Source organism: Lepidochelys olivacea (genome assembly GCF_965140295.1).
Source record: "Lepidochelys olivacea isolate rLepOli2 genome assembly, chromosome: 4".
Lineage (NCBI taxonomy): Eukaryota > Metazoa > Chordata > Testudines > Cheloniidae > Lepidochelys > Lepidochelys olivacea.
In genome coordinates, this window is record NC_140414.1 from 8,375,195 (window position 1) to 8,401,269 (window position 26,075).

The 26,075-nt window shown below is 49.2% G+C and overlaps 1 protein-coding gene across 3 annotated transcripts in view; it reads left to right on the forward strand.

The window, feature by feature from the left end:
- HOPX (HOP homeobox) overlaps positions 1 to 25,824 on the forward strand; it is a 32,025-nt gene extending 6,201 nt beyond the window's left edge. For all 3 annotated transcript variants that reach the window (XM_084626998.1, XM_084626997.1, XM_084626999.1), the window contains 2 exons: positions 12,084 to 12,258; positions 25,128 to 25,824. In XM_084626998.1, the coding sequence (XP_084483124.1) occupies positions 12,115 to 12,258; positions 25,128 to 25,205 (222 nt within the window). In that variant the 5' untranslated portion in view covers positions 12,084 to 12,114 and the 3' untranslated portion in view covers positions 25,206 to 25,824. The remainder of the gene's footprint in view (positions 1 to 12,083; positions 12,259 to 25,127) is intronic.
- Positions 25,825 to 26,075: the final 251 nt, after the last annotated feature.

A 26,075-nucleotide genomic window follows, 5' to 3' on the forward strand; every position in this document is an offset into this window, starting at 1 on the left:
AAATAGTTTTGCGTGTGCCAGTCTGTGCCCCATTGTGCCCCAACGTTACTGTAGCCATGGGAGAAGATCTTACTCATTTGTCATGCAGCCCTCTTGGATGCAAACAACTGGAGGGCCCAATCCTCAGCTGGTGTAAATCAGTGTAGTTCCATTGGATTCAATGGGTCTGATCCCCAGCTGGAGTAAACCGGTGTCACTCCATTGGAGTCCTTCGGCCAGCTCCTCAGCAGGTGGAGTTTCATGGTGTCAGCGGCCCCCCTCCCTTGAATTCTGACGTCAATGGAGCTATGCTGCTTGACACCCACGGAGGTCCCGGTCCTGTACAGGGACCTCAGCGCTTGTCCCCCCATGCTGGCAACACCGCCGGCCTTCCTGACTCACAAGCTAACGTTTCTGAGTGTTTAGGAGGCATCTGAAAATTCCACCTGGGCAAAATTTCTCAAAACAAAAAAAATTTGTTAAAATTTGGCCCTTTATCTCCCCCTTCCCCATCCCCTGCCCTGCTCAGGGAATTTTTCACAAAAACATTTTCCTCAAAAATTTTCCATTTTTGGGAGGGAGGCGGGGGGGCAGGGAAAGAAACTTTAGATGAGAAACTTTAAATGAAAATATTTAGCCTGTTGTTCTATTGACTGTTTCTTAATTTTCTTTTTTCAGTTTTGTTTTGTGGGGATTTTTAACGCCAATTTTGATCTATCAAGCTAGTCATATAGGAATGTTTTATCCCCAAATCAAAAAATTGTATTGACATTTAAAAAAACGTTTTGAACACTTTTTTCAGTTTTAAAAGCAAAAAATACTGTTTCAAGCAAATCTGCTGAAAATTCAGCAAACCAAACAATGAACTGTTATGCAAACAGTGGAATAATGTTTGCATTTGCCCAAATTTCTGCAAGATTTTAAATCATGATGATCTGTCCCATTGGAAATGGAAATGCAACCTTAGCACTTACAATGGCACTCACCCCAGAACTTACTCAGTGACACCTGGCCCGTACTGCTTCAGTCATTACAGAGTTACAGAAGAGTCGCTTTGTGCATGGTGACTGGAGTAACAATTCTTCTAGGCTCTGTAAACAAGGTATTTATTAGGCGGAGTTTAGGCTGACTACAGTGCAGCTGAGTGGCAAAGACTTGAGAGAGTTATTCAGCTCACGCTAATGAAGTGTCAATGAAATCTGTACTCTTCAGTGCACCAGTCCTGTTTTTGGCCCGTGTTACGGGGCGTCTCTAGTCAAATACTCAGAGAGCTGGACAGCATTTTACTGGTGCAGTTTTAGCTCTCTTACTCTACACAGCCTTGCGAGGCACAAGTCGGTGCCATGGTGTAGTGTGACATTGTGGTTAGGGCACAGCCGCAGTCTGGGCAGTTGGCATAAGTGCACCCACCTTTGCTAGCTCTGATGATGCTAAATCAGCACTGGAGCAATGCGGAGAATTTCGGGGAAGCCTCAGGTAGCCCCAGCCACTGTGGGCGGCACAGAACACACGTACACCAGGGAAATAGCTTACCCAACAGCAGAGACCAGGACATGAGCCATCTGAAAGCTTGTGCCTTTTGGGGCTCTATAGCCTATGTGTGCACTGCACACTAAGCACAGGTCTGGGGGACCCAGCCTTGGGGATGCAGAGTTTCCAAGCCCAAGCTTGAGCATCCACACTGCATTATAAACCTGGGTTTACCATTGCTGGACCCTGATCTCACAGCCCTGTTAACGCATCCACACTGCACTGCACAGCCCTCCAGATACAGGTCTGCAGCTAGACCAGCATCTATGCTGCAAAGTGACACGGCTTGGCCCTGAGTCACAGCAGGAGCTAGGCTCTGACCCCACCCTCCAGCAGAATCCTAAAACCCACATCCTGAGTGTCTGATTCTGTGCGGACAGAAGGGGGCATGGCCTCAAACCTGCGTCCAGGCCTGGGCTTAGTGTGCAGTGTAGACACACCCACTGAGCTTGAGGTTACCTCGTGTTTCCAAAGTCTGGGGGAGAGCTATGAAAGCCTCACATTGGGGCTAGTGAGGGAAAGGGAATCAGCAGCCTGAGGGCCACAGACTGTGAGGCCAGAGATAATGGATGGCAAACACTGAACAGCAGCCCCCCAGCTGCTCCTGAGCCTGAAGTCATTGCAGGAATATCCCTCCCTGTGGAAACTGCTTTGCCACTGAGCTACCTCCGACCCCAGTCACTCACTGGAGAGTGCTAGAAGAAAGGAAACAGCTGTAAAGTGGAACTGGGGAAACAAATATGCACGTGTTAAATTTCATATGCAAATTTGCACGCATAAAATTAACACATTGTAAAGAATGACAGTTTACTGAGTCCCGTCAGTGCGCCCAGGGCTCTCAGCCTATCACAGCTGGCCCCAGCCCCGCTGATCGAGCTTGCACCCCAAGCCAGACACTAGCGCTGCAGTTCGGTTCCGGCTCCAGATCTGAACACCGAGCAGGAGGGGAGGGTGCGTTCCAGGCTCGGGGTCTGGCAAGAGAGGAAGCCGAGGACAGAGGGAGGACATGAGAGTAAAGACAGGAGAGGGTGGGAGCTGGAGGAAAACACATCCCATATACTCATATCTCCCTCGAAACAGTACAGACAATAAAACAGGCCAGGCATTGCTCGGAGATGACACACACATAGGGCACTCCCGTCTAGCCCGCCCTGTGCGCCTGGCGGGGACTTGCCCAAGCAGATACTAGACAGCTTTTCTACATGGAAACCAGCCCTATCTCTGCAGTGGGGGGCTAGAGACCTGGCCTGGAGGAGGAACCAACATGACTCCGCTGTATGGCGAGGCACGACAGCTTTCCCTTGGGTGGTTTCCTCAGGGCCCATACCCCACAGAGTTGCAGAACAGCAGAGCGAGGGGTGAATTACAGGCAGACACAGTCAGAGATATCCGGTTTTGGAGCAGGTCTGAAGATGGGGCACAGAGACAGACGGACATTTCCAAACAGCTGGTGGCAGAGGAGAGAGAGATGCAAAGACCTGAGTCAGCCCCTGCTCTGCCCCAGACTCCCTGGGGCCCTATGCATGTCACTTACTCTCCCCTGTGTTCCAGCTCCCATCTGTGTGGTGAGGCTAACACTGTGGCCCTGCCCCATGGGGTGTTGGGAAGGCAAAAGCGCTGAGCAGCATGAGTGCTCAGACTGTATGGGACTGGGGCCTATATAGATATATAGGTGCTTAGACAGGTGCTTGGCATCTAGGAGGGGACATGTTGCTCCCTGCTTCCCAGCCCACACAATGGAGATGGTGGAGATGCAGCGATTCCTCTAGACCAGGGGAATGCCCATGAAGACTTACATCAGCTTTGTAGCCATTGATACTGGGAATGTGAGGCCAAGTGTTTGCTTCTGGGCTGAGGCTCCAGCCCAGAGTGCCTGGGGCAATGATGGTAGGTGCAGGAGTCACTGGGGGCTGCTCCCTCACCAGGGGAGCCCACGCTGGCCTAGCATGGCTAGCATCAGCTTCTTTGGAGAGCCTGCCCCTTTCCCGAGCGAAGCCCCCTGTGAGCGCACGGGACATCACCTCCAGGTCGGGGCCGGAATTTGCTCTTCCCTACTCCTTCCAGTTCAGCCAGAAGCATCGGGGTTTGCAGCGTGCTCCCTTGCCGGATGGCAGGCAGGGAACTGGCCTTCGGCAAACTACACCAGCTACCAGTGAGACAATTCCAGGCATTGGGATGGACTCAGCCAGCCTGGCAAATCTAGTCCCTAGGTACTTGCAGGACCATTTATTTCCTTCTAGCTCCCCCAAGGCAGTTACGATCAGCCGGGTTATCCTTTGCTCGCCAGCCTAAATTTTAGCCTATGCTGGGCAGAGGCCTCCTTGGGCTCTGTTTGTTTAACCCTACCCATCAGCATCTGCTCAGCACCTGTGAAAATCAGGGTATTTTAATTAAGGTGCCTACAACCAGATTTAGGTTTCCAGTTTGGGGCCACTATCTTTTTGCACAAACCCCGCCTGTCAAAGCCGCAGCGAGTCTGTGTCTACACCACAGTCAGAAGGTGTGACTGCAGCACGTCTACACACACAGTACCTGAGCTACCGTTGAGCTAGGGCGAGCGGCTCAAGTACACACCCAAGTCCCGAATGGGGCTAGCCGGGCCACTGCCCTTGCTGCCACAGCTTCACTGCTACGGTCACTTTGAGCGAGCTAGATCCAAGCTGGCTCGGGTACGTCTACACGTGCTGCCTCCCCACTGCTGGGTAGGCAAACCCACTTTGTCTCTTGACTGTGTGCTCTGTTGGAGTCACTCAGCTTTCTATGCAGAGTACTCCACATTGCTGACCAGGCAGGAGGACACTGGCCTTCCTGTGGCTGAGTGCTGGAGGACGCAGGTGAAGGTTTGTCCCTTAGGATAGCATTCTACTCATTTTGTTTGTGTGGGTCACTAGTGACCAAGTGAGGGTGTGGCAGTAATTAAGTTTGCACAAGCAATGATGTTCTATTACTTTCAAGAGGTGAGCGAGTTGGTCATTCGTTTGTTTCGTAACGAGAATCAGCTGGTCCCACCCACTTCACACCCCAGTACATCCCAGAGCCATGGGTGTGGTTACTGTCCTGCAGCATTCTCGGACACAAGAAAAAAGCTCTGTGTTTGAGCAACCAATGAGTCATGTGATGTTGGGCACAGTCCTATTTATGACCACTTTCCATATTGCCAAACAGTGATTTCACTAGCAAATGCCGCCTTCTGCAGAAGTGGCTTGAACAGGAGTTTCCAGACAGGGTGTTGGCAGCACAAAGCTCAAAGGGCTTTGAGACAGAGAGTAACATTTCAAAAGCCCCTCTGTGACTTATGAGCATTTGCCCCATTTTCAGAAATGACTTTGGCAGTTAGGAGTCAAAGTCCCATCGGCTTTCAATAAGACCTCGGCACTTTAGAGTCTATGGCTGTCGGCCTCGAAAGTGCCACCCTGGTTTGTGGGCCTGGGGGGTTGTACCAAGTCCTGCTGGGACATGAAAACACAGCTGCTACAGGGGGCTCCTGAGAGATTCCTAGCAATCGCTGGTGACAAAGCAGGATATAAGGTTTGATTCTGACGTCAGAATCTGCTGCCTTTTCACAGCAAGTTCAAGCCAGATCTTAGTTGTGTTTTGGAGCAGGGAAGTAGCAATGGGGAGGGTGGAATTTCCACCTCCACAAGTTCACCTGTGCCTGGAGACCATTTGCCCTCAGCTGTCCATGGCACTAACCCAGGCTAGCTCCAATGAGATGCCAGGGAGACCTTTCTAGAAACATGTGGCTCTAGCCCTCTCCACCCCCCATTAAAACCTTAGCCATGCCCATCTTTCAGAAACTTAACCTTTAAATTCCCTGGTCACTATTGCAGGTGGTTCTTTCCCATTTCCCAGCACTCAGAGTCCTTGGGAATAAGGAACCATGCACACCTTTTATTTGGGAAAAACACAATCACTATATATTTACCTGCAATAAAACGGGCAAAACCCAAGCTGTCCAATTCTGGTCATCCGTGGATGTGGAAATGTGGAGAAACTGGAAAGGATCCAGAGGTGAGCAACAGAGATGATCAAAGAAATGCAGTGAAAGCCATATGCACAAAGGCTGAAGGAACTGGGTATGTTTAGTTTGGACAAGAGGAGATTAAGGGGGAGATATGAAAGCTGTCTTCAGATACTTGAAAGGCTGCCTTAAAAAAGATGGAGAAAAGTTGTTCTCTCTTGCCACAGAGAACAGGGCAAATGGCAATGAATCATAGAATCATAGAATATCAGGGTTGGAAGGGACCCCAGAAGGTCATCTAGTCCAACCCCCTGCTCAAAGCAGGACCAATTCCCAGTTAAATCATCCCAGCCAGGGCTTTGTCAAGCCTGACCTTAAAAACCTCGAAGGAAGGAGATTCTACCACCTCCCTAGGTAACGCATTCCAGTGTTTCACCACCCTCATAGTGAAAAAGTTTGGGTTCAACCTACCCCACAGCAGATTTAGATTAAATCTCAGGAAAAACTTCCTAACGGTCAGACCAGTAGGACAATGGAACAGACGCCTAGGGAGGTTGTGGAAGCTTCTTCACTGGAGGTTTTCTATAGAAGGCTGGACAGAGCCACCTGTCTTGGATGGTTTAGACACAACAAATGCTGCATCGTGGCGGGGGTTAGACTAACCCGGGCGGTCCCTTCTAACCCTGTGGTTCTATGATCAGGAGTATGGCGCACCCCACAGTCCCAGTTATTAAGTGTCCTGCTTTTTGAGGGCCCACAGCTCTATTTACATCCACCTAAAAGCTCACTTGCAGATCCCATTAGGCCCAGTGCTGATCAAGTGGGCGCTAGGAAGCGGCTCCTCAGCTGGGCTGCTCTGGCCCAGCAACATCCGCCCCACCAGGCCCCCTGCTGGTCTGTGGCTGTCTCAGGCGGTTCAGCTGCTGCGGCTCTTCCCCTGGCGCTCAGGGCGGGCATGATGTTCAGCTCTAGCCCCGTCGCCATTGCGCAGGCCCCACAACATTCATTTCTGCCGCCAGGAAGCCCTCTGCAGTAAAGACAGTGCTATGGAGGGTTCCGAGTCGCCAGCTACAAAACCCAGAGCCAGGCAGGACTCCTGGTCAAACCACTTCCCTTTCCAGCACAGCCCCTCTCTTCCCTTCGGAAGCGGGCATTCCCAACCTGTCAAACCGCACACAACCTGTCAGCTCAGGGTGACCCACTTACGACTGGGCGTATCTTGCACAATTCAAACGCCTTTTCATAACCAGCCACGTTAGCACACTGCTGTCATTCCTAGAAACAGAACACAAACAGATTCCAGACAACGCAACACAACCCACCATGCGTAAGCCAAACTGCAACCCATGTAAGGGAAGCCTGCCACAGCTTGTTCCTTCCCTGTTCTCCTACAGGAGGAGCAGAATAGTGGGAGCTTCTTTCCCATTTCAGCACTCTAGCTCTGGGGCTCACATTGGTAACTGCACGTTTTTCTGACTTGACTGTTCCCTTCCTTCTTTCTTTCTGTCTAGCCTGGCTATTACACTGAGCCCCTGAACCATCACTCCAACATCAGGCTACAATGCGGCTTCTAGATAGGATCCAGCTATAGCCGCAGAGCCGGACTGAACCAGAGTAGAAACCAGGGTAGCTGGACATTATGGTTGATTGGACATTTGGGGACATAAGAACATATGAATGGCCATACTGGTTCAGACCAAAGGTCCACCCAGCCCAGTATCCTGTCCTCTGACAGTGGCCAATGCCAGGGGCCCCAGAGGGAGTGAACCTAACAGGTAATGATCAAGTGATCTCTTTCCTGCCATCCATCTCCACCCTCTGACAAACAGAGGCTAGGGACACCATTCCTTACCCATCCTGCTAATAGCCATTTATGGACTTAACCTCCATGAATTTATCTAGTTCTCTTTTAATCCCTGTTATAGTCCTAGCCGTCACAACCTCCTCAGGCAAGGAGTTCCACAGGTTGATTGTGTGCTGTGTGAAGAAGAACTTCCTTTTATTTGTTTTAAACCTGCTACCCATTAATTTCATTTCGTGGCCCCTAGTTCTTATATTATGGGAACAAGTAAAAAACTTTTCCTTATTCACTTTCTCCACACCACTCATGGTTTTATAGACCTCAGTCATATCCCCCCTTAGTCTCCTCTTTTCCAAGCTGAAAAGTCCTGGCCTCTTTAATCTCTCCTCATATGGGACCCGTTCCAAACCCCTAATCATTTTAGTTGCCCTTTTCTGAACCTTTTCTAATGCCAGTATATCTTTTTTGAGACGAGGAGACCACATCTGTACGCAATATTCAAGATGTGGGTGTACCATGGATTTATATAAGGGCAATAAGATATTCTCCGTCTTATTCTCTATCCCTTTTTTAATGATTCCTAACATCCTGTTTGCTATTTCGACTGCCGCCGCACACTGCGTGGAAGTCTTCAGACAACTATCCACGATGACTCCAAGATCTCTTTCCTTATTAGTTATAACTAAATTAGCCCCCATTATAGTCTATCTATTGTTGGGGTTATTTTTTCCAATGTGCATTACTTTACATTTATCCACATTAAATTTCATTTGCCATTTTGTTGCCCAATCACTTAGTTTTGTGAGAGCTTTTTGAAGTTCACAGTCTGCTTTGGTCTTAACTATCTTGAGCAGTTTAGTATCATCTGCAAACTTTGCCACCTGTTTACCCCTTCGTCCAATGCCCTGGATGACAGCTGGGCCAGGGTAAGGCCCAAGGGAAGACATGGCTTTTGAGGAGGGAATGTGAAGGCAGGTGTGGTTGTATAGGCCAGGGGCTTAGTGGGGGATGTCCCAGGCACAGGGGCAGCATAAGACTCTAAAAGCTATTCCATTTGTAAAGAGCTCTGACTCCTTTACTGCAGTTCTCTGTGGTGACTTGGAGAACAATACTAATGCGTCACACAACTCTGCCGGCACTGCGTGGGGTGACAGCACATTGCCGGGTCACATTTCCACAGCCCTGTGCCTCAGGTGGTCTTTGCATCCTCGGCCTGTGCAACAGCTTGTAGATTGATGCACAAATTAGGTTTTTGCCCCTCTGTTGAGTGGTAATAGAGGTCAGCGCTTTGCAGGTCACCTGCCCAGTGACCCAGGGACATCCCAATGCAAACTGACTTTCTGAAATGAAAAGTCAAAACATTTCATTTCAGAACTGCTGAAACAAACTGTTTCAACCTTTCCAAGGGAAAAAACATTCAACAAAAACAATTTGCTGAATTCACAAATTGTTTTGGGCGACCCGAATCTGCATTTGTGTGTGCATGTGCAAACAAAGGTTTTGCATGAAATATTTCCCCCAACTCTGCATACTAGAAATGCACTAGGGCCTACAAACAGAATGGTAACCTGGAAGAACACAGGAATGCTTTTGGAGCTGCTAAGGTTAGAGTTTATGCAGCTACGTCTTCTTGGTGTCTAAGAGCTAGCAAACAAACATTTGTTTTGCAGTCCTCCAACAGAGTATGAACCTGTGTCACAACCATGTGAAATAGTGTGAACTGCTCAGCCTGAGGGTGAGAAGTGTGTCAGGATACTACAGAAATCCCCTAGCAACGAAACTGAAGATGGGCACGGGAAACTCCAGCTTAGCACACACAAGAAATATTCCCACAATCCGTAGTTCAAAACTTGTGACAGGGTCGTTAGTGCCTTGGAAGTTTGCTGGGTAACGTTTCCCCAAGGTGATCTCAGGTGTGGAAAATCTTGCACTTCATTTGATGCTTTCCTGGAGGACTGCATTCCTTGTCTACGTTGGGCTCTTTGGGAATGGATATGCATCCCCCTGAGAGCCCAATGGGAGCTGCCAGTAGAACCATAAAGCACTTGGAGATGGGTATTTGTGGGGTGACTAAGAACAAACCATGGGGCCCTGGGCTACGTGGGGAGATGCACTGCTTTGACCGACGGTAGAATCTGCCCCAGCCTTCTCATGCGTTGAAGTGGCGTAGGAGAACATGACACTTAACAGACTAAAAACTAAATACTGGAGCGTCCCTGTGCTAAGGGGCTTGCAAAGTTGAGGATCTGCATCTGCAAAGACTGAAGCATGTGAATAATTGAGTTGAATGGAGCTTTACTTGTGCGAGTAAAGTTCCTCATATTCTTAAATCTTTGCAGGACAGGACTGTGTGTTGGCCATACACCGTTACCAGTGCTAATAAACAAGGGGTGGGGGAAGGGACTGGGAAGGGAGCAGGACTTCACCAAGTAAAGACCAGGAGGTGCTGGGCCCGGCATGCGCAGTGACCAAAATCAGGACTGGGACATGCTGAGGTGGACCTTCAAGAGAAGTAATGGAGTGGGGGCACAAGGGGACAGTTCTCAACATCCCAGCCGTGCTTCAAGCATGGCTGGTTAGTGAATCCTTTTGTGCCTACACTTTCTACTCAAGAAAATGGGCTAAGCCTCCATCCTCGATGTGCTCCTTCCTGCTCTCGTGTGCCCCTTTACAACCTCTCTGTGCTGCCCCCGCCTTCACCATCTCTCCAGCCCCCCACCCCAAAATCTCACACTGCCACCCCTCGAAAATCCAGCCAGCATGAACTCACCCACCCATGGAGGTGCCTCCCCTTGCCCCCAGCTCCAGTAGGGAGACCAGCTGGCCTGTGGTTATAAGGATAGTCCTGATGTTTGGGGCTTTGCCTTTTATAGGCACCTGTTACCCACATCCCCGTCCTGATTTTTCACATTTGCTCTATGGTCACCCTCAGCTCTAGTCACACACACATACGCCAGCTCCTGCAAGGGACTCATACACAGGCTTCAGACAAACTGCCTCACATCTGTAGCCGCTCCCCTCCCCCCGTCCTGTCCCGCTCACCCCTCCAAACAGCGACAGAGCCCCGTTCCCTGTTTGCTCTCTTTTGTTCCTTCCTCGTGCACTCCCAGAGATTGGAGAGGCTCCCCTGACACCGAGGGAGCAAAACCTGTCCTGCCATTATCATGGGTGGGAATTTTTCACATAACTTATTTTTTGTTGGAAAAATGCCATTTTGTTAAAACCCAAATGTCTCCTGGGAAAGGGGCAGGTTTGACACATTTCCACTTTCAAAAAAAGTTGGGGGGGAAAAATCACAATTGTCAAAAATGTCCCGTTTTGACATTTTCAAAATGAAAAATCCCATTTTCAGTTCAAAGTGACTTTGGTTAAACTTTTAGTTAATTTATAGTTAAAAAAAAACAAAACAGGTTCTCAGAGAAAGGTCAAAATCAAAATGAACAGGAGTACATTTCAATTGACCCAATCGGAAACAAAAGGCAGATTATTCAGTTCATGAAAATTTTTGACATTTTGACTTTTCTGTCAATTTTGGGACAGAAATTTCTTTTGAACTCTGCACAGTTCTCCTGAGAAGGGAAACCATTTCCTACACTGCTCTAATCATGGCCGATAGGTCACGCTTCAATGCAGTGGTTCTATAAGGTGTCTGGCCGTGCAGGGAAGCCCTTCTGTTGCTGATACGCCCAAGGAAAAAAGCGTTCCACAAAAAAACCTTTCAGACATTCTTTCAACATCAGGGAGAAGCAATAAAAAAGCACAATGCTTTTTTTTTTCCTTAGCAGTTACCCTTAATGCACTAATTTGTTACCAGGGCTTGCAGGGCACTACAGGATTCAGAGGGTTAGCTCTCCTAGTGCGATAACTAGCAGCCTCTCCTTCCAGAGCCATGCACATTCCTGTAACATCCCCAACGAGCGATGCCAACGCCTCAAGTTGTGAATAGGAATCAGCCCTGCAGGAGGCTGCTGGAACTGTAAACATGGCAAAATAGCTTTGCCCAGCAGAGCACAGAATCAGCATGGAAAGAGGTGTTATTTTCTGCTCTACCGGGCTGTTACAGCTCAAGCAGATAGATACGCATTGATGTGAACTAGCTAACGCTCTCCCCAGATTTCCACTGTCCCAAATTCCAATTATGCCTTTCTGCTAATCTTTGGCTGAGCAGTTGCAATCACACAAGCCCAATATTCTGTCCCCTCTACCATCTGGTGAAGGGTCTGTGCCAGCTCCCAGCGGACGGAAGGACTGCTTTTGCTCACGGGGAAGCAGCTCCTGGTGTTACCAGTGAAGGGGCTCTGCTCAAACCCAAGTGGGAACAGAAGATACAGTGATATGGAGCCTCTGAATGGTTTGCAAGTAGCAGACTGAGTATTGCCCTGGGTGCAGACTGCCACGCATTACCTAGCCTGCTGGTCCTGTGCATCAGGAGGGTGGTTACTCTATTCAGAGGTCTTTGGTGGCTGGTTCTCCCCTCCCTACGATAAAGGGGTTTGCTGGGGGGAATCCCAACGAGCCAGCGCACTAAATCTCACTCTTTCAGATTAGCCTGGTTTGGGACAGCCCCCAGCATGAGACTGCCCTTGCTTTGGGCAGTGTCGCACTCACAACGCATGCAGGCCCCACCAGGCCCAGAGACCACACGCTGCGGCCGCTCTGCCTGCTGATCAGAGCTGGCTGCGGCAGTACGGCCTGGAGCTGTGTGTCAAGGGCTGAGCAGAGCACCAGCCGCACAGGGCAGGAGGGGACGCAGCTCCACCGCCTGCTCTGGGCTCAGGCAAGAACCCCCTTCCCCCGGGTCTCTCTCCTCAGCCCCTCGCCCAGCGCCCCGTGTGCAGAGGAAATGGCCACTGAGCAGCTGATGGGCCCCACGGAGGAGCAGCTGGAGATCCTGGAGTATAACTTCAGCAAGGTCAACAAGCACCCGGACCCCACCACCCTGTGCCTCATCGCCGCCGAGGCAGGGCTGTCCGAGGAGGAGACCCTGGTGAGTGAGCAACACAGGCCCCCGGGCCCAAAGCCCTGCTCCTCGGCCCAGAAACCCACTCCCCCCCGACAGCCGCGACCCACTCCTCAACCCACCCCATAACTCCACTCCTCGCCCCATAGCCCTACAGCCCCGACCCACTCCTCAACCCACCCCATAACTCCACCTCACCCAATAACACTGCAGCCCTGACCCACTCCTCAACCCACCCTATAACTCCACTGCTCGCCCCATAGCCCTACAGCCCCGACCCATTCCACAACCCACCCCATAACTCCACTGCTTGCCCCATAGCCCTACAGCCCCGACCCACTCCTCAACCCACCCCATAACTCCACTCCTCGCCCCATAGCCCTACAACCCCGACCCACTCCTCAACCCACCCCATAACTCCACTCCTCGCCCCATAGCCCTACAGCCCCGACCCACTCCTCAACCCACCCCATAACTCCACTCCTCGCCCCATAGCCCTACAGCCCCGACCCACTCCTCAACCCACCCCATAACTCCACCTCACCCAATAACACTGCAGCCCTGACCCACTCCTCAACCCACCCTATAACTCCACTGCTCGCCCCATAGCCCTACAGCCCCGACCCATTCCACAACCCACCCCATAACTCCACTGCTTGCCCCATAGCCCTACAGCCCCGACCCACTCCTCAACCCACACCATAACTCCACTCCTCGCCCCATAGCCCTACAACCCCGACCCACTCCTCAACCCACCCCATAACTCCACTCCTCGCCCCATAGCCCTACAGCCCCGACCCACTCCTCAACCCACCCCATAACTCCACTCCTCGCCCCATAGCCCTACAGCCCCGACCCACTCCTCAACCCACCCCATAACCCCACTCCTCGCCCCATAGCCCTACAGCCCCGACCCACTCCTCAACCCACCCCATAACTCCACTCCTCGCCCCATAGCCCTACAGCCCCGACCCACTCCTCAACCCACCCCATAACCCCACTCCTCGCCCCATAGCCCTACAGCCCCGACCCACTCCTCAACCCACCCCATAACCCCACTCCTCGCCCCATAGCCCTACAACCCCGACCCACTCCTCAACCCACCCCATAACTCCACCTCACCCAATAACACTGCAGCCCTGACCCACTCCTCAACCCACCCTATAACTCCACTGCTTGCCCCATAGCCCTACAGCCCCGACCCATTCCACAACCCACCCCATAACTCCACTGCTTGCCCCATAGCCCTACAGCTCTGACCCACTCCACAACCCACCCCATAATTCCACTCCCCACCCCATAACCCTACAGCCCCAATGTGTTCCACACCCACTCTATAACTCCACTCCTCTCCCCATAACCCTACAGCACTCCCCATTTCATAACCCACTCTATAACTCCACTCCCCAAACTATAACCCTACAGCCCCGACCCACTCCTCAACCCACCCTATAACTCCACTGCTTGCCCCATAGCCCTACAGCCCCGACCCACTCCTCAACCCACCCCATAACTCCACTCCTCGCCCCATAGCCCTACAGCCCCGACCCACTCCTCAACCCACCCCATAACTCCACTCCTCGCCCCATAGCCCTACAGCCCCGACCCACTCCTCAACCCACCCCATAACTCCACTCCTCGCCCCATAGCCCTACAACCCCGACCCACTCCTCAACCCACCCCATAACCCCACTCCTCGCCCCATAGCCCTACAGCCCCGACCCACTCCTCAACCCACCCCATAACCCCACTCCTCGCCCCATAGCCCTACAGCCCCGACCCACTCCTCAACCCACCCCATAACTCCACTCCTCGCCCCATAGCCCTACAGCCCCGACCCACTCCTCAACCCACCCCATAACTCCACTCCTCGCCCCATAGCCCTACAGCCCCGACCCACTCCTCAACCCACCCCATAACTCCACTCCTCGCCCCATAGCCCTACAGCCCCGACCCACTCCTCAACCCACCCCATAACTCCACTCCTCGCCCCATAGCCCTTCAGCCCCGACCCATTCCACAACCCACCCCATAACTCCACTGCTTGCCCCATAGCCCTACAACTCTGACCCACTCCACAACCCACCCCATAATTCCACTCCCCACCCCATAACCCTACAGCCCCAACCCGTTCCACACCCACTCTATAACTCCACTCCTCTCCCCATAACCCTACAGCGCTCCCCATTTCATAACCCACCCCATAACTCCACTCCTCAAACTATAACCCTACAGCCCTGATGACTCCGCAACCCACCCCACAAATCCAGTCCCCAAACTATAACCCTACAGCCCCGAACCACTCCACAACCCATCCCATAACTCCACTCCTTGCCCCATAACCCCAGATCTGTGACCCACTCCACAACCCACCCCAAAACTCCACTCCTCGCCGCATAATTCTACAGCCCTGACCCACTCCACAACCCACCTCATAACTTCCTCTTTGTCCCATAACCATGCAGCCCTGACACATTACACAACCCACCCCATATCTCCCTCCTGTCCTCATCACCCTACACGCGAGAACCACTCCACAACCCACCCCATAACTCCATTCCTCGCCCCAAAACCCTACAGCCCCGAGTCACCCACAACCCACCCCATAACTCAACTCCCCAACCTAGAACCCTACTGCCCTGACCCACTCCAGAACCCACCCCATAAACCCCTCCCCACCCCATAACCCTATAGTTCCAACCCACCCCACAACTCACCCCATAACTCCACTCCTCGCCCCATAACCCCAGAGCCCCGACCCACTCCACAACTCACCCCATAACTCCACTCCTGGATCCATAGCCATACAGCCCCGAACCATTCCATACCCACCCCATAACTGCACTCCTTGCCCCATAACCCTACAGCCACGACCCATTCCACAACTCTATAGCTCCTAACCACCCAATCACCCCCTCCCCACCCTATAACCCTATAGCCCCAAGCCACCACATAACCCCATACCCTCATACTCCCAATTCACCCTAACCCTGCTCCGAACTCCACAATGCTAACTCTGTTGCCTCCACAATCCCACTCTTTTCATCTCCACACCCCTATTCCCTCATAACTGTACAAATCTCACTGCCTCTGCTCCCTACCCCAACAAACCTGCCTCACCCCACATCACCAGAACCCAAACACACTCCTGTATGCTGCCCCCAGAGCCCCCAGCCCTATACCCCAGTGCACCCTGCTCTCCAGCCTTCCAGCCTCACCTCACACTTCGACAGCCCCACTGAGCCCCATATCCCCATCTCACACCAAACCTCCACATGCAAACTCCTCACTTCACCCCACTGCTCCATCTCACCCCACAACCCCATTGCACCAGCTAACCCCTCAGCCCTGCTCCTTGCCTCATGCCACAACCACACTGCACCTCATAACTCCATTCCCCACCCCACAACACCATAACTCTGCTCTGTGATTCACCCCACACCCTCAACCTCAGTCCACGCCATAACCCCACTCTTCATACCACAACACCCCATATCACTGCTCTCCATACCACTAACTCCACATCCTCCTACCCCAACTGCCCCCAGAGTCCTACCCTCTACCCCACAGCCTCATAATCCTGCTCCTCATCTCACAGCACACCTGCATCCCACCCCACACTGCTATAACTCTGCTGTCCGACGCACAGCCCCATAATCTCACTGCTTACCTCCACAGCTCTGCTGTCCTTCTTACACCAGACTCCCACCCCGCCCCATGCCACAGCCCCATACACCCTATGCTCAACACACACCCATGACCCTGCTCCCATCGCGCACCGCATAGCCCCATAAGTGCTCCCCTCCTCCATCCCATGGCCTCAATTTGCTTCCCCAGCCCTGCTCCCAGCTACTTCACCAGCACCTGCCCTTGCTACCCCAGAGCTCCATCCCTTCCCCAGCCTGCTTGGCCTGCCCCTTCTCTCTCTCACGCTGTCTGGCATTTCTCTCCTCTTCCTTTCAAGCCTGTTTCTTTCTCTCCCTGTCCCCTCTGGCTCTCCTGGGGAGGCTGAATTGCTGTCACTTCCCCTCCAGGCTGGGCTGGCAGACTCCACTGTGACTCCTCTAGTGCTGGGTTCCCAGCAGCAGCCCTGGCTGTCTCTGCTCTTACAATGCAGGCCAGGCCATTTACAGCACCTTCACAATGGCCCCTTTCTCGCTGGCTGGTCTCTCCTTTTTCTCCTTGGTCCTCGTTTCTGTCCCTTTAAATCAGATCAGTAGCATCAGCTGAATTCTCTGTGGACTAAAAGGGGTCAAAGAAATTCTGAAAGCTCCTTCAATAGAAGGCAGGAGCTGCCAGACTGGCTGCAAGACATGGGGTTCAGGGTCAGGATTTGGGAGGCCAGTATAGGGAAGGGGGCCAGGTGAGCCCTAGATAGCACAGAGACCAAGCACAATGAGCAGACCCAGGAGAAAGAAGTGGTTTGGGACTATTTAGAAAAGCTGGACGTGCACAAGTCCATGGGGCCGGATGCGTTGCATCCAAGAGTGCTAAAGGAGTTGGCGAATGTGATTGCAGAGCCATTGACCATTTATCTTTCAAAACTCATGGCGATCGGAGGAGGTCCCGGACAACTGGAAAAAGGCTAATATAGTGCCCATCTTTAAAAAAGGGAAGAAGGAGGATCCTGGGAACTACAGGCCAGTCAGCCTCACCTCAGTCCCTGGAAAAATCATGGAGCAGGTGCTCAAGGAATCAATTCTGAAGCAATTAGAGGAGAGGAAAGTGATCAGGAACAGTCAGCATGGATTCACCAAGGGCAGGTCATGCCTGACTAATCTAATTGCCTTCTATGACGAGATAACTGGTTCTGTGGATGAAGGGAAAGCAGTGGACGTGTTGTTCCTTGACTTTAGCAAAACTTTTGACCCTATCTCCCACAGTATTCTTGCCAGCAAGTTAAAGAAGTATGGGCTGGATGAATGGACTATAAGGTGGACAGAAAGCTGGCTACATTGGTGGGCTCAACGGGTAGTGATCAATGGCTCCATGTCTAGTTGGCAGCCGGTATCAAGTGGAGTGCCCCAGGGGTCGGTCCTGGGGCCGGTTTTGTTCAATATCTTCATAAATGATCTGGAGGATGGTGTGGATTGCACTCTCAGCAAATTTGCGGATGATACTAAACTAGGAGGCGTGGTAGATACGCTGGAGGGCAGGGATAGGATACAGAGGGACCTAGACAAGTTGGAGGATTGGGCCAAAAGAAATCTGATGAGGTTCAACAAGGACAAGTGCAGAGTCCTGCACTTAGGACGGAAGAATCCAATGCACCGCTACAGACTAGGGACCGAATGGCTAGGCAGCAGTTCTGCAGAAAAGGACCTAGGGGTGACAGTGGACGAGAAGCTGGATATGACTCAACAGTGTGCCCTTGTTGCCAAGAAGGCCAATGGCATTTTGAGATGTATAAGTAGGGTCATTGCCAGCAGATCGAGGGACATGATCGTTCCCCTCTATTCGACACTGGTGAGGCCTCATCTGGAGTACTGTGTCCAGTTTTGGGCCCCACACTACAAGAAGGATGTGGAAAAATTGGAAAGAGTCCAGCGGAGGGCAACAAAAATGATTAGGGGACTGGAACACATGATTTATGAGGAGAGGCTGAGGGAACTGGGATTGTTTAGTCTGCGGAGGAGAAGAATGAGGGGGGGATTTGATAGCTGCTTTCAACTACCTGAAGGGGGGTTCCAAAGAGGATGGATCTAGAGTGTTCTCCATGGTAGCAGATGACAGAACGAGGAGCAATGGTCTCAAGTTGCAGTGGGGGAGGTTTAGGTTGCATGTTAGGAATAACTTTTTCACTAGGAGGGTGGTGAAGCACTGAAATGTGTTACCTAGGGAGGTGGTGGAATCTCCTTCCTTAGAAGTTTTTAAGGTCAGGCTTGACAAAGACCTGGCTGGGATGATTTAATTGGGGATTGGTCCTGCTTTGAGCAGGGGGTTGGACTAGATGACCTCCTGAGGTCCCTTCCAACCCTGATATTCTATGATTCTATGAGGGTGGAACAGCGAAGCACCCACTGGGCCATTTCCATTTGATAGTTTTCTTTTTGAAAATTGCCAAAGTTGCATCTAAAAAGAAAGCAGCCCCAGGAAAACCGTTTCGCCATGTGCTACAGGCTGCCTCTGAGCTCAAGGGAAGTGAAATGGAAAGGGCCCAGTTCAGATCTCAGACTGTGTAACTCAGAAGTACCATTGCAGTCGGTGGAGTCACAAATGGGCAAAACATAGCGAGACCAGTCTCTGGCCTGGCCCAAGTAAGTGGCCCTGGTGTAATATTCATTCCTTTGTTCACAGCACCCTTCTCCCCCTTCAGTTTACCAGAGTGCAGCTGGCACCAGTAGGGAGCAGTGCAGGTCTCTGTGTCTAACACCACGCTGTGCTCCTGGTTCCAAGCTGCTCCGGGGGGGCGGGGCAAGAATCAGTCACACACGAGCCTCTTAGTGCTGATCTCCTGATTAAAACAAGCTATCCCAAAAGAGAATCCATGCTCCTCATTGGAGTCTCCCCTTAAAGGACTTATTTCCCTGGTTAAAAGGTGACATCAGACGATGGGCAGAGCTGCTGCTGTGTGTTAGTTTGTTAGAGATGTGCTATGGCTCTGAAGTTTCACTTCTTCTTTCTTTACGAAGTAACGATCAAATATCGCACTGGGTGCACAGAACCCGTGTCTCTCTCGTGAAAATTACTGCACATTAAAATTTGACCTTCATAGACAAGCTTGTCTGCTCCTGAACCTGAAATACTCCTACAGAGCTGAGGATGTTTTTTTAAAAAAGGGTTGTTTATGTAATAAATCAAGACTGAGGTTTTAGTTATATGGCACATGTACTGTGTCTAATATTATTAATATCAGTGTTTTCCATCTGCAGTGTCCTCCAGTCAGTAGTCAGACACCAGAGAGACTACTGCTGAAGTGCAAAGTGGTGACTGGTCAACTGTTTGGGACAGGACGTGACAAACAGTGCATCTAAGTGAACTGACAGGGAGAAATTTAAGTAGATATTTACCAGGCTGGAGTTGGCCCAAGATATCCCTGTTAATGATGCTACAATGCCCTTAGGAAAAGTGTTGTGGCACTGGTGTCTCTAGTGACCACAACAGCTCCAAAAACAACTGCTAACAGCAAAATAGTAGATCACAGGCATAGGAGTGCTGTGCGTATTCGCAGATGGAGAGCAACATTGTACTTATAGGCCATCATGTGCCAGCAATGCCCCTCTGCCATGTACATTGACCAAACCGGACAGTCCCTACGCAAAAGAATCAATGGACACAAATCAGACGTCAAGAATTATAACATTCAAAAACAAGTCGGAGAATGCTTCAACCTCCCTGGTCACTCAATTACAGACCTAAAAGTCACAATTCTTCAACAAAAAAACTTCAAAAACAGACTCCAACGAGAAACTGCAGAACTGGAATTAGTTTGCAGACTGGACACCATTAAATTAGTCTTGAATAAGGACTGGCAGTGGATGGGTCATTACACAAAGTAAAATCTATTTCCCCATGCTAATTTTCCCCCTATTGTTACTCACACCTGATTGTCAACTGTTTGAAATGGGCCATCCTGATTATCACTACAAAAGTTTTTCTCCTGCTGATAATAGCCCACCTTAATTGTGTCCAGTTTTGGGCCCCACACTACAAGAAGGTTGTGGAAAAATTGGAAAACATCCAGCGGAGGGCAACAAAAATGATTAGGGGACTGGAACACATGATTTATGAGGAGAGGCTGAGGGAACTGGGATTGTTTAGTCTGCAGAAGAGAAGAATAAGGGGGGGATTGATAGCTGCTTTCAACTACTTGAAAGGGGGTTCCAAAGAGGATGGATCTAGACTGTTCTCAGTGGTAGCAGATGACAGAACAAGGAGTAATGGTCTCAAGTTGCAGTGGGGGAGGTTTAGTTTGGATTTGAGGAAATACTTTTTCACTAGGAGGGTGGTGAAGCATTGAAATGGGTTACCTAGGGAAGTGGTTGAATCTCCTTCCTTAGAGGCTTTTAAGGCCCGGCTTGCAAAGTCCTGGCTGGGATGGTTTAGTTGGGGATTGGTCCTGCTTTGAGCAGGGGGTTGGACTAGGTGACTTCTTGAGGTCCCTTCCAACCCTGATATTCTATGATTCTATAATTAATCTTGTTAGAGTTGGTATGGCAACACCCATTTTTTCATGTTCTCTGTCTATATATATATCTTCCTATTGTATTTTCCACTGCATGCATCTGATGAAGTGGGCTTTAGACCACGAAAGCTTATGCCCAAATAAATTTGTTAGTCTTTAAGGTGCCACAAGTACTCCTCGTTCATTGTACTTTCCGTGTGGATGACTTATTTCAGCTGCTGGCTTTTTATTGAAGGCACATGGCATTGTTGACAGTACACATTTTCTTATGTAAGTGTTAAAAAGTCGCAAAGGCAAACACTAAGGGAATACAGCAGAGCTGAGGCATTATAATATTGTATAGTAGGCATCCATTGAGGAGGACTTATTTTAGATTAACAGAAACAAGAAGCAAATTAAAAACAATGTGCAATCTCCTGTGGAGAGCACAGTGTGTGTGACTCACTCTATACTACCTGCCATCTTGGGCTAACTCACAGGGCATGCCCCTGCAGACAGGCTAGGGAGTTCACTTTACTCTTAAAGGTGCAGAACCTAGAAAATAGCCTACTTGTACCACAGGGATCTAAATTTTTAACCAAACTGTACCTGTATCTGCAGAGAGCAATTCTGCTTCTTCCTCGTGCACTTTGAAATAGTTTCCTCTTTGATTACCGCCCTTGTCATCTAAAGCATTTGTTGATCCCACCATTGGATGGGAGGATGAGGGTAGTTTCACTACTCCAGGTTTCCCAGCATTGCTGTTCATAGAATCATAGAAGGTTAGGGTTGGAAGGAACCTCAGGAGGTTATCTAGTCCAACCCCCTGCTTGAAGCAGGACCAATCCCCAATTTTTGCCCCAGATCCCTAAATGGCCCCCTCAAGGATTGAACTCACAACCCTGGGTTTAGCAGGCCAATGCTCAAACCACTGAGCTATCCCTTCATGCAGTGCCAATCATGTTCTGGTCACTTAGGCAGTACTTACTTCTGTGAATTAGAAAATCAAAAATGTCAGTGTTAAAAATGTGACTTAGATTATCTGTCCTGCAAAGTTCTGCAGCAAAAAGACAGAATTTAGTCCTATAATGAAGATAATTTCCACACTTATATTAAAGTGCGTTGTGATCACAGCCTTCAATATGCTCATACTCTTGTACTCGCTACCACCAGCCAAGCCCTATTAGTGTGCTTGGAGATCTGCAAACATCAACTCCCATCGTGCACAAAGCTCCATGCAGGTACTTTGCCCATGCAGGATTAGGGCTATAGTGAGGGATTTCCCTACACCCCCCCATGGGGTTGTTTACCACCCCTGAATTTTCCCAACACCCCTCTGCCCAGTTTTGTGAACTAGTTACATGCAGTGTTGCCAATTTAGTGATTGTTTGGAAATTTGAATTGAAATTGAAACATTAATACACACTTTAAAAGCATATAAAGTGTATGATAAAGTATGTGTATCTGAAAAAGTATACTAGATTTGAAAAGTATGAACACAGACTAGCTTCCTTTTACAGCTGTTGTTTTAATGACCATGTCAGTGCATTCATTTTGGTGATGTTGGCCAACCTAATAATTTCAAATTATGATTTGTAAGTAAACTCTAAATGAATTCTCCCTGACAGCTAGTGATGAGCTGGGGTTGGGGGGGAAAGGCTAAAGGACCAGACTGTATTTACATTCCAACCTCATCTACCTAGGTATCCAGCAAACAGAGCTGTGTTGCCCAAGTGATAGATTTTGGCTGGGGTTGGGTTATAAATCACTTGAATGCAGGGTGTAAAGAAATGTTGTTGTTCTTATTCTATGAGTAAAGGGCAGTAGAACTGTACTTAGCCTGTGCTGACTGAGGGCATCAAGAGAGAGGGTGGGGACAGGTGTTTTGCTTGATGGTCTGCCTGAGTCACAAGTACTATTAGACCTGCCCCCTCCACTGTTTAAAGACAGAGCTGATTAGGCTCCATAGATGGTCTTTTGTTTTGTTAAGTGACCACTACAACTGAAATCACTGATAATCAGGTGCTTAGACCTGCTGTGGGACAGTGTTTCTGTGGAAGAGATGGCCCAGTCTGCACTAGCAGCGAGGTCCCCCCCCCCCGAGAGCTCAGCTGAAACCACAGAGCTGGGTGGAACCTCAAGAGACCAACTCGCAGAGGTCACAGTGGAGGTGGCAGCAGAAGGTGACGGTGCAGGGCCATTGGCAACAGAGCAGTGGAGTGAACGGTGGCACAATGAACAACAGTGGCCAGAGCGAACAGTGAGCAGCTGGAGGAACGAGCAAGGTGCCTTCTTGCCCCCCACCTGGAAGGTGAACTCATGTGAAAGCACCTCTGAACTCTGAGTCTCCACTGACCAAGGACAACACCAGTGAGTGTTAATGAGGCTGTTAAGAATGCTGGAGACAACACAGTTCAAGCGAACAAACATGGCTGTGGCCTCATACTTTCTATTTAGGCAAGAAATACCACACACTACAAACTGGAAGCCAATGTTAAGTGCATTGTCACTTGTTCATCCTGAAGTTGAACACTGGTTCTGAACAAGACCAGCAAATGCTCGCTATCTTTCTGCAAGAAACTCAACTGACTGGCTAGACACATGTGGTGCAACAGTGAAAGACACAACAGTTGAAAAAAATGAAGAACTCTCTCACCACATTCAAAAAATTTGCATACATGGCTGATGAATGCACTGATGCAAATGAGCACCAACTATTAAGTCATTGTGTACGTTATCTTCATGTCAGTGGTAGGTCAGTAGATGCATTTCTAGATGTTCAAGTTATAGAAGACAGATTGGCTGCATCTGTGACAACCCACATCTTAGAAGAGTTAAATGCTTGTCAATGGGACCCCAAACAGATGGCTGCTTGTGCATTTGATGGAGCTGCAAACTTCTCTGGAAGACATGGTGGAGGACAAGCTTTGCTCAGAGAAAAGTGTAACCCTAGTGTCTCCTATACACCCTGCAGAGGCCATCTACTCCAACTAGCGCTAGTACGAGCTGCAGGCTCTTCAAAAGACATTTTAAAAGCTATAAATTTAATGTCTTCATTATACTCTTTTTTCAGCAAGAGTCCAAAAAGACTGAATACCTTGGAAAATATAGAAGATACACTGGGACTGAAGTTCAAATTAGCCCAACCTGGGAAAACCCGCTGGCTTTTTCATCAGCAGTCCTTGGCTGTTGTCTTAACAGCCATTCTTACTGGCTTTGGAAAGTATCTACCAAGATGGTTTGGATCTGAGTAGTGGGGCTGGTGGATTACTTTTGCTACTACATTCAGAGAAGACTATTGCCATTCTCTCTCTTGTAAGTCTACTGTTGAAACCACTTGGGTCATTAAACAATGCCATCCAGGCACCTGCTACAACAAGCTACATTTGGATTGATCAGAGAGCTATCCATTAAAAAAGTACTGGAAGAAGCAAAGACTTCAAGTCCAGAAGTTGACTAATGAAGGCATTTATATTGAATCCTTAAGTTAAGAGAACAAGAAGTGTTTGTTAAGACAGCTGAAAAAGTACACAGACTTGAGTCTTAAAAATCTACAACAGCGACTTCTAGATTCTACTCAACCTCTACGTAGCTTTTACAGATCCCTGTCCTACAAAACACTGACAGTTGAGTGGAGTGAGGCACTCCAGCAATGGGGCTGCCATGTGCGCAGGACAGAATAAAGAATTTGAACACAGCGTGGAATATCATACCATGAATGAATGAAGATTTGACTTCAACTTCTTTTTTATCATCACTAGTGGCTGGACCCGATCTTTGTGCTCTGTTTCCTGGACTGAAAGAAGTAGGAATTCATCTCTTGCTACTCCCAGTCACAACAGCTACAGCTGAGAGTTCTTTTTCATCATTGAATAGAATTTTGTGTTTTGAAAGAAGTCGCCTTCTGCCTGATCATGTGAATGAACTAATGAGCATATCAATTGAAAGAATGGAAGTATCGGACACATGAGAAGCAATGCGTTCATCTTTGGTGGCATTTGAGAAGTTCATTAACAGAGTTGTGCAAAATTATAACAAGAAACCAAGAAGGATGTAGATGTAGTGCTTCACAGAAGGCTTGAGTAGCCAACTTTAATTTGTGTGATGATTTTAAAATCTAATAAAATGGTCATGAAACATTTTTCAGTTTTTACTATGGTGCCATACAGCCCACCTTCACCCTCACGGTCTCACTCCTCATCGGCCCTGACCCCCTCCCCCCCTCATAAATTTGAACACCCCCACTAAGTTCAATTCCTGGGGAAAACACTGGCTATAGTCCCTGCCCTAGAGAGCTTGTATGTCTATTTTACATGTAAAAGGTTTAGTCCAGTGACCCACATTTCTTTCCTCACTCTCTGATATCTACACTAACTGGGAGCACAGGACTGCTGCACACCTGGTATCAAAGCAGCCCCTTGCTGCAAGACAGCCACATCTCTCTCTCTGCCGCTTTCTCCCATCCTGGATCCATCTGTTTTCTGGGCAACAAATCACCTTACCATTGTGATGTAAGACTATTGGAAAACTAGATCCTCCTGATAGAGTCTTTAGAAAGTAGGAATGTAAGACAATGGGTAACATTGTCAAAAGCCCCTAACTGACTTAGGAGCTTTATTCCTGTTGATTTTTGGTGGGACTTTAGGCTCCTAAATCACATAGGCACTTCCAAAATGTTTTACCTTGTGTGTGATTGTAATGGAATAGAAAGTTATTGCAATGCAAAGAAGTTAAGTGCATAAGTCTAATTTCCTTGAAAACATTCATCTTTGTACATTTCTCTGTTCTCTAGAAATGGTTCAAGCAGCGCCTTGCAGAGTGGAGAAAATCCGAAGGGCTCCCTTCAGAGTGTGGATCCGTTAGAGACTAAGGAGGATGACTAGCTTTTTCCCTACTCACTGTAAACAACTGATTTTGCTTTTCCTTCTCGCAATAGATGTTATGATCCAAAGTAACATCCTGCTGTTTAACATGGTGTTTTATTTAAAATGTACATAACCAGAAAAAAATAATGATATAATACTTTAAACAGCTCTTGTCACATATTATAGAGTGGCTAAGAGGAGAGCAGCTGTACCCTGTTTGGATTAGAGTTCCATATGGCGTATAAATGTAATGTCAGCTGCACAGAGCAGAACCAGTTAAGGACCTAAGCCTTGGCTCTGAGCAAAGCTACTATGAAAGGGCAAAATGATAGTGTGAAAATTTTCCTTTTCTTCTGATCCCCATATGCACACCCAGTGCCAGCATTAACAGTCTCTAGGTTCCTGGAACAGAAAACCAGATGTGTCATTAACCTGAGCTTGCTCAACTCAACACAGAGAGGCACTGAAAATCACCACAGAGGAGAACTGAGGACATCCATAATTACTAGATCATGCCAAGAACCCTTGACTTTATCTGAAGTGTGTCTAATAAATGTCACTGAATGAAAAGGAATATTTTTCTGATGTATTAATAAAATTAGAACTTTTTGTTCAAACTGAAAATATTTGTGTTCTGGTCACACTAAAGTCAGTTCAAGGCCAGATGAGCCCCCACCCTCAGCTCACCTAGTCTGACCTGTATATCGCCGGCCAATGACCACCATCCAGCCACCCGCATGCCAAGCCAAACAACCTGAAGTAGATGTTCACATTATTCAGCATGTTTTTGTCAGCATGTGATGCTCTTAGCCATCAGCTCCCTGACAGCCCATCCAAAGTATTCACTATGACAACACAGGTCTTTTCTTCCCTTC